Source organism: Acomys minous (assembly GCF_964271855.1).
Source record: "Acomys minous genome assembly, chromosome: 18".
Taxonomy (NCBI): Eukaryota; Metazoa; Chordata; class Mammalia; order Rodentia; family Muridae; genus Acomys; species Acomys minous.
In genome coordinates, this window is record NC_140501.1 from 65,630,843 (window position 1) to 65,639,732 (window position 8,890).

At 50.1% G+C, this 8,890-nt stretch overlaps 1 protein-coding gene across 1 annotated transcript; it reads right to left on the minus strand.

The window, feature by feature from the left end:
• Positions 1 to 197: 197 nt before the first annotated feature.
• OXA1L (OXA1L mitochondrial inner membrane insertase) lies at positions 198 to 8,650 on the minus strand. The gene is made up of 10 exons (XM_084767315.1): positions 8,504 to 8,650; positions 7,960 to 8,109; positions 5,880 to 6,093; positions 2,125 to 2,268; positions 1,813 to 1,898; positions 1,488 to 1,652; positions 1,234 to 1,338; positions 970 to 1,132; positions 652 to 732; positions 198 to 569 (listed from the first exon to the last, which is right to left on the minus strand). Exons 1-10 carry the CDS (start codon positions 8,564 to 8,566, stop codon positions 412 to 414), a joined length of 1,329 nt encoding a protein of 442 aa, XP_084623441.1. The 5' UTR covers positions 8,567 to 8,650; the 3' UTR covers positions 198 to 411.
• Between the last annotated feature and the right edge of the window lie 240 nt (positions 8,651 to 8,890).

Sequence of the window (8,890 nt, forward strand, 5' to 3'; positions counted from 1 at the left end):
ACACAGCCTTGCCCACCCCCTCTAGTGCATGTGGCAATGCAGGTGGCCAGGGTATGAGGTAGAGGTCTGAGTCTGAAGCCCAGGACGAAACAGGCAGACTCTTCCCAAGAGCAAAGGCTAGCACAGGGCAGGATTTCCCGCCATGTGCAGTGGTTCCGAAGCACAACTCCCCTTCCATATTTAACAAACACCGAGAAGCCCAGACAAGACAGAAGTTTACTGACTCTGTGGACGGAAAGATGGCTTGGCGCTCTTTATACACACATATAAGAGTCTGTAGTGGAAACAACTTTTAAAACGAACACTTCCAAATCGCGTAGTCCCCAGGTCCAGGGCAAGGACACAGCATCAAGTCTGTTTGGAGGAGTCCATGAAGAGGCAGGGCTCTCGTCAGGATGAGCACAGAATGCCTCAGCCGAGGGTGTCACGCCAAGGCTGCTTTGGCTTGGGTTTGCTGCTGCTGCTGCTGCTGCTGCTGCTGCTGCTGCTGCTGCTGCTGGGGGTATTGGGAGGGTGGCTTGGATCGTGCTGTAGCAGAGGGTTGTGGGTAAAAGTCTGTCGCAAGGGACCTGGGAGAAGACAGAACAAATCTCAATGGACAAAGAGAAAGAAGAAATGGGAGACAGCATTGAGCCTGAAAGGTCTCCTTACCCCTGGCAGCTAGGTCCAAGTGTTTCTGCATTCGCTCTTCACGCTCTCGGAGCTGATGTGCAATCTCAGCATTCTGCCAGCCTGTATGAGGAGGAAATGAATTCTTCTTATTTTAAAGGCTATTTTCTCCTGGTCCTGACCACCCTGCCCTTTCCTTTTTTTGAGAAAAGTCTCAAGTCCCATAGCCCAGGCTGCTCTTGAGCCCACTATGCAGCCCGGGTTGGCTAGGTGGTACAGTCTTGCTTTGGCCTTGGGCTTGCTGGGATTACACGCCCACCTACCCTACCCCACCCCACCCCACCGCCCAATACCCCTTACCTTTCTTGAAGCTCTTCAAGAAGCCTTCCTTCGGGGGCAATTTGTCAGGGTCATGTACGACGCGCTGGGGGATCTTAAGCACTGTGCGCACAGCGGGAACCCGGAGGCAGGCCACTTGGCACAGGGAGAACACGTTGGAGGACAGCCAGTACATGAACACTGCCTGGGTGGATGGAGGGAAGGTGCTCAGGGCTGCGAGGGAGCCAGCTTGTTCAGAGGCCCTAGGCGGGAGGGCTTGGAGGCAGCCACAGAGCCATTACCTACCGAGGGGAAGTGGATGGTCAGGGGCAAGACCATCAGGGGCATCACTCTGATGATGTTCCTCATGAACTGGAGGTCAGAGCTCTGCATGCCCGTCTCAGCACCTAGCTGCCGGAAACGGGTTGAGGGAAGCAACAGTCAGTTCCAGTGCCCGACCCTGTCAGCTCTGCTTCTCCAGCGAATGGAAGCCCTACACTCTGCATCCGGCTTCATCCCCAATCTGGGATGCCCCATCATCACCGGCAGGCCTCGCTTACCTCAAGGACAACCCACATTGTGGCAGTGACGACCAGCGGTAAGACGTAGGTGGGGTCAGACACCGTGAGATCTTGGAACCACCAGAGCCCACCGGTCTGGAGGCTGGGCACAGGCAGGTTGGCCATTTCTCTCAAGGCAATGAAGAAGGAGATGAAGACGGGTGCCTGTTACACAGGACAAGCAGTCAGCAGCCTGACAGGAGGTCTGTCTTTATAGAAGCCACGCATAGCTCCATCACCCGTTTGTCTGGAGTTCTGGGGACAGGGAAACAGGAGGCAACTTTATGGGTTCAGAGAGAGTTAGCAGGGGGACATTTTCGCTCACCTGGGTGAGAGGTAGAATGAAGGACCGGGAGAATTTAATATCGTGCATTTTCTGATAGCGTGTCAGCTCTATGGTGGCCCTGTAAACTGAGACGGGAGGGAGACGGGCCACTGCGTTAGGAGTCGTCAGTGAAGGTGAACAGCCTCATCTTGGCTCCATGAGCTTCCCAAGGAATGGATGAACCTTCAGATTAATCAGAGCTGCCCCAGCATGGCCCCTGTCATCTGCCCCCCTCCCCTGACCCCCCCCCCCAGCAGACTGTCTCAAGCGCAAGTGTGCTTCTCTCCCACACGTGCCCTGCAACCAACTCACACTCAGCCTGGTTTCCTGCCAACTTGGCCTCTCTGATTTGACTGGACAACTTCTGGAGTTCTGGCATGTGGTTGTGGAGCTTGGCTGTTTCTCGCTGGCCCTTCACGATGAGAGGGAAAACCAGGCAGCGGGCAAGGACCGTACCTGGAAAACACAATACAGGCTTGGAGCGAAATTAAAAGCTGCCACTACTAGAAGGCTGAAGGCTTCAGTTTCTCGCTCCAAGTCTTACTCTAGTCTTTTCCACACTGTGGCTCCCCAGGGGCCCAGATCTAAGGACAGGGTACACCTAGCTCTTCAAGGCTCAGACCGCTATGGTAGAATAGAAATTTGGTGTAACCTCTCTAAGCAGATGAGTAGGGATCTTGTTTCCATGAAAAAACCACCACCAGCCAGTGGTGGTGGCGCACGCCTGTAATCCTAGCACTTGGGAGGCAGAGGCAAGGCAGATCTCTGTGAGTTTGAGGCCAGCCTGGTCTACAGAGTGAATTCCAGGACATCCAAGGCTACATGGAGAAACCCTGTCTCGAAAAATTGAAAAAAGGAAAAATCTACCACCAGTGCCAAGCAAAAGTTCCTTTTGTACTTCAAACTTTTGTATTGTCAATGGAAATGTTCCCCTCAACTCTTTTTTTTGGTTTTGATTTTTGTTTTTTTGAGACAGGGTTTCTCTGTGTAGCCTTAGCTGTCCTGGACTCACTTTGTAGACCAGGCTGACCTCCAACTCACATCGATCCACCTGCCTCTGCCTCCTGAGTGCTGGGATTAAAGGTATGCGCCACCATGCCCGGCCTCAGCTCTTAAGTGTAGATGAAAATATGCCAACTAATTTACTCCTGATAAAGGAACAACATTTACCTAGAACTATCACCCCGTTCAGCACCTCTACAGAACTGAGTCTTAGAATGAAATATGAATTCAATTTTGGAGACAGGGTTGTGGTGTGTACCAGCCGGCCTTGAACTCAGGGTCCTCCCTCCTCAGCCCCTACCCACCCACCCACCTCCGAGTGCTATAAAATACAGGCCCGTGTCATTGAACCCAGCTTAGAACAAATCTGGAAAGCTGCTAGAGTAGTCAGCCGCCACTTTCTGTGCTTTCACTTGCCCTTTCCTTCACACTCCTGTCGACTGGCCATCCCAACAGATAACAAGCTCCCCCTAGCAGGAGACATGTAAGGGGGGGTGGGCTAAGAAGACACTAAGGACACAAGCCAGAATACCATCACTGAGGAAAGGTGGAGCGTCAGGTAACAGACATGGGCAGGTGTGGTCAGAAAAACAAAGGGGGAGACCACAGGAAGAGCTTTCACAACGCCGAGGGTGTTAGGCTTTAACTTATCTAATGCAAGCTCAAGCGTGATGAAAAAGTGGATTCAGTAACGCTGTCACCAACAGTTACAGGGAGGTGATTTTAGCGAAGCCCTGATGGCTGAGGGTCAAAGCCTACAAAGCAGCAGGCCCACCGGACCCCGCAAGTAACACATAGGCACGCGCAGGCTGTTTGAATACTTGGGGTAAACAGGAAAGCACTGAGACCTAGGGTGATGGTGCAGCTCCTAATCTCAGCTCCAGGGAGGCCAGGGATATGAGTTTGAGGACAGTTATCAGCAAGCCCTGACTTCCACACATCAAGGGGCTGGAGAGAGTGCTCAGTGGCTCCGAGTGACTGCTTTTTTAGCTCACAACTGCCTGGAACTGCAGCTCCAAGGGATCCGCAGACAAGTGTACAAATCTGAGGGGAAATTCATGCTGGTGTAAAAACCCTAGAAAACTAAGGGTCTTGGGCATTTCGCTGAGTGGTGGGACCCTTGCCTTAGCAGTTGCAAGGTCACTGGACTCAGGTACTGCATGCATAAACACAGACTCTTATGCATATAAAACAAAGGAAAATATGTATTCTCATTTGATGTTTATGGGTGTTTTGCCTGTCAATATGCCCATAATGGCCAAAAGGTATCAGATCCCTTGGAACTGGAGTTAGTTGTGAGCCACCATTTGGGTGCTGGGATATAACCTGGGTTCTTTGCGAAAGCAGCTGTGTTCTAACTACTGAGGCGTCTTCAGCCCTACACCCCCACAACCAACCAACCAACCAACCAACCAGGGTTTCTGTTACTTTTGCTGGCCTTGAAGTCACAGAGATCCTCCAGTCTGGGATTAGTGGTATATACCACCACACCTAGCTCAACTGAAGTGTTTGAAACTTTTTTAAAGGCAGTTTCATGCAGCCCAGGCGTGGTGGTTTGAATAAGCACGGCCTCTGAAGGCGCATATATTTGAATGCTTAGTCATCAGATCTGTTGGAGGTGGCATTATTTGAGTGGGGTTAGGAGGTGTGGCCTTGCTGGAGGAAGTATGTCACTGGGCGTGGGCTCAGAGGCTTCAAAAAGCCCACACTCCAGGCCCAACCACTTCTCCCTCTGCCGCCTACGGACCAGGATGTAGAGCTCAGCTACTTCTTTAGCGCCATGCCTGCCTTCATGCCGCCATGTTCCCTGAGATGACGATGATCATGGACTAAATCTCTTGAAACTGTAAACAAATCACCAGTTAGATGCTTTCCTTTGTAAGTGTTGCTGTGGTCACTGGGTGGTGGCGGCACACGTCTTTAATCCCAGGATGGCAGAGGCAGAGGCAGAGGCAAAGGCAGAGGCAGAGGCAGAGGCAGAGGCAGGTAGATCTCTGTGAGTTCCAGGACAGCCAGAGGACAGAGGAAAAAAAAAAAAAGAGTTGCTGTGCTCAAAACAGAGACTAGGGTACAAAGCTAGCCTTGAAATTCTTTATTTAACTAAGGATGTCTGAACTCTGACCCTCTGACCTCTACATCCCAAGCACTAGGGCAGATGAATGATTTTGGTTTTTGAGAGGGTCTGCCTATGTAGCCCAGGCTGGTTTCGTGCACAATAGGCAAGTACTCTATCACTGAGCTACATTTCTATCCTTAACTGAATTTTTGTGATTAAAAAAAAAAAAAAGAAAGAAAGAAAGAAAGAAAGATAGATACTGTCCTGGGCAGTGGTGGCACACACACCTTAATCCCAGCACTTGGAAAGCAGAAGCAGGCGGATCTCTGAGTTCCAGGTCAGTCTGGTCTACAGAACAAGTTCTAAGACAGCCAGGGCTATACAGAGAAACCTTGTCTCAAAAAACAAAGAAAGAAACAAATAAAAAACCAAAAGAAAAAAGAAAGAAAGAAAGAAAAAAGCTACTAGGATAAGGATTAAACAAAATAAAACATGTTTTCAGCTTTTATAAGAGCAATGACAATAGCTTTCTAATTTGGTAGCATAAGTACCCAACCCAGCCATCTATTCTGGTAAGTCAGAATAGCTCCGTAACTTTTATTTTCGAGACAAGGTTTCTTTGTGTAGCCTTGGCTATCCTGGACTTGATTTGTAGACCAGGCTGGCCTCCAACTCACAGAGATCCACCTGCTTCTGCCTCCCTGAGTGTTGAGATTACAGGCGTGCGCCACCGTACCCAGCTCTTCTAAAAAAAAAATTTTTTTTAAAAGCTTCATTACTTTTAATATGGTTCCCTTCCTCCAGCTGTTAGCTCACATTCAAATATCTGTACATTTTGAACCACATGTAAAAGTGGTTTTCTAGTGCTCTTTAGGAACTAAAAGTTGAGAGTACCATCCCTTTTAGAATCATCTGCTTTCTGCCCTCATTTCCTTAATCCACGCACGGAACTGCCACTATTGGGGTTCTGTCCCCTTTTCCCCTACCCTTGCTCAGGATGTACTCTTACACGTGGCAATGGCCCCCCACCAAGGTAGGCCCAGGTCAACATGCATGAATTCCAAGAGGTTCTGGATGAGTCCCACTGGGGTGTAGGACCCAAGACCCAGTTCAGTGAAGCTCGGCTCTGCAGCACACTGGACCACATCCGCAGCGTCTCCAGAAGCCACTCCTGGCACTGCAGCAGGAGTGGAGGTGGCAGGAACAACAGGGGCTGCCTGGACCTGTGAGAAAGGAGACCAAGTACTCTAAGTGGGACTCGTGAAAGGTGAGCATCCCTTACGCTAATCTCTTCTGGGCTTTTTTCTTGCTTTTACTTCTTGCTCTTCCGGGATGGTCAATGGTGTCTACACATTCCTGTTTTCAAAGGACATTCTTTTTGCCACTATCATAATAACGACTTAACAGTGCCTCATGGCTTCCCTTCAGGCAGGGAACTTGCTTCCTGCATCAAGCATCCCAGATTTCAGTCATTTTTAGCATCATGGTCGCCATCCTCTCCATATTCTGAAACTACAGTACTTAGAATGTACAGCTAGCGTTCGCTACTTTGTGGGTTCTTCTTTCTTTACTCTTTTAACCCCCTAATACTAGGTAGGAGAGAGAAAAGGACAGAGGGGAAAGGGGATGTCGTGACTGTTAGATTGCTCCTGGTGGTTAGTGGCCCTGAGCTCCTTGGGGGCAGTTTGATCTTCGCTGTCAGGATACCTAATTTCTTCTTCTTGTTCTTTGTGAGCGACTACTTAACAAACTTCAACCAACAGCAACCGACAATCAGCTAATGACACCTCTCTGGGCCCTAGCACTTATATACTATCTGAAAAGTCCCCAGAATTCCAAACAGCACAAAATCACAGACACTATCTGTAGTTGACAGAACCACACCTCTGCTACAGCATGAGGCAAATCATAGTCACCTGCTGCGGACAAGATGAAGCAGGCCCACATGCCACATCTGGGATTAAAAAAAAAAACAAAAACCAAACAAACATATTCTTATAATACTTCCCCTTCCCAGGGTGTGTGTGTTTAAATGAAACCCAAACTCCAAAATTACCACTACAAGATTTCGTTTGTTTTGTGTTAGAAATTGAACTCAGGGCCTCACACAAAATAGAGCATTGACTGAGCCAGCCCTCAGCCCACAGTTTGGTTTTTTTTTTTTAAAGTCAACTCAACTCAGTTTAAAAATTTTTTTTTTCATGGTGGTAGTGGTGGTGGTGGGTGGGGAGGCTAGAGGCAGGATCTTGATTGCCCTGCAGTTCAGGTTGGCCTTACACATGCTAACCAAGAGCTCTATTATTGAATATATTTCTAAGAGATGGTTCAGGGGTTAAGAGCCCTTGTAGAGGATCCATTTTCAGTTTATAGCACCCTTTTATAGGGCAGCACACAACTTCAGCGTCTCTAATGCCCTCTTCTGGTGCCCACGGGCACCCATGATCACGTACACAGTCACACACATAATAACAGTTCACATTATTGGCTTGCTACCACTCTGACAATCAGTGTCTTGAATATAAAACAAAATTTAAATTAATTTATTTTTATTATGTGTGCATGATGTATGTAGACATGCATGCCACAGCATGGTGGAAGTCAGAGACCAACTTTATGGAGCCAGTTCTTGCCTTCCACCTCTGTCTGTCTGTCTATCCATCCATCCAATCTTTTATTTTTGAGGCAGGATCTCACTACCCACCCCTAACTTGCTATATTGACTAGGCTGGCCTTGAACTCGCAGAGATCTGCTTGCCTCTGTCTCCCAAGTGCTGGGATTAGAGGGATTGTGCCACAAGGGGCTCCACCTTTTACTTCAGAATTGGCACTCGGGTCACCAGGATTGCACGGCAAGAGCCTGCCCCACAACTTTCTCGTGTATTTCCAAGCATTTCCCTGCTGAATTGACTGAGAATCTACTTCTATTCCAAACAGCAAGGCTAATATGATAAGGAACTGCATGGAGGGTGGAAAAGAATTCTGCTACACATCCACTCTCTCCCGGAAAAACAAAACAAAACAGTAATAAAAACAGAACAAAAGAACCCGGCTAAGAAGCAGCGCTCCTGACGTCGGTGGGAGCCTCTTACCTGGGCTTCTGCAAACAAGGTGGCAGAGGTACTGATGCAGCGAGGACTTAGGACGGCGAGAAGCGCGTAGTGTGTCCGCCCACTACCAGGGCGGGCTGCGACGAGGAGCTCCGCGGCCAGCGGTTTCGGGGACCCTGCGACGCCGTGGAACTGCTCGTGTGGAAGGATAAGGGTAGCCCTTGAGTCCCCGCCGCCCCCACCCCGGCCCCCGGCTGACAGCCTGCTGCAGGGACCTGCTACTCTGCTCGCACAGACTGCAGGTCCCGAAGGCGTGCACTGCAGCGTGCAGGGTGCAGCTTGGGCCCCGGCCTCCCTCCCGCATCCCGTAACTGAAGCCGCGTGACTGGGACCCCGGGGGTCACCGCTCAGGGTCGAATGGCAGTTCCGGGCCACCAACCTCCAGCAGGTGTCCAACCCTGCTGTGTCCTCATGCGACCCGAGGTCATGACGCGCAGGTCCCAGTGACCAGCTCAGCGTCCGCTCATGGCCTCAGCTCAGGTGGCAGGGACAAGGCAGCATCGCGGCGCTAAGGACGGGACCTTACCGAACGCTGAGGTCGCAGAAGGCGCAGAAGCAGCCGGCGACCGCACACTAAACCCATCGCCATCTTGCCCCGGAGAGGACTTACGTCCGCGCGTGCGCACTCAGAGCTTTGACGCTGCGGGAGAGGCCATTTTGGAAGTGGGCAGGCAGTCAGATTTGTCGTCACAGAGCAGGTAGTGAGGGAGAATGAAGGGAGGCGGTCCTGTGTGAAGTGATAAGAAGCGCCAACGAGGTCGCTCAGAGAGATAAGCTAAGACTCAACGTCGGTGACCGCTGTTAACTGCCATATTTCCCGTTTTCCCTTCCATTTTCTAACCGCAATTGTCCCTGGTTTTCCATCTCCAGGATTCCTGTCATTTGTCCCTATCATTTTTGTTATCAGGGAAAT

Excerpts from the sequence above, each read along its gene's own strand:
- OXA1L (XM_084767315.1), bottom strand. The coding sequence starts at position 8,566 with ATGGCGATGGGTTTAGTGTGCGGTCGCCGGCTGCTTCTGCGCCTTCTG. Across the intron at positions 1,653-1,812 it reads TCATTCTACCTCTCACCCAG|GCACCCGTCTTCATCTCCTT; the intron begins GTGAGCGAAAAT and ends CCTGTGTAACAG. Across the intron at positions 1,133-1,233 it reads TGACCATCCACTTCCCCTCG|GCAGTGTTCATGTACTGGCT; the intron begins GTAGGTAATGGC and ends CCATCCACCCAG.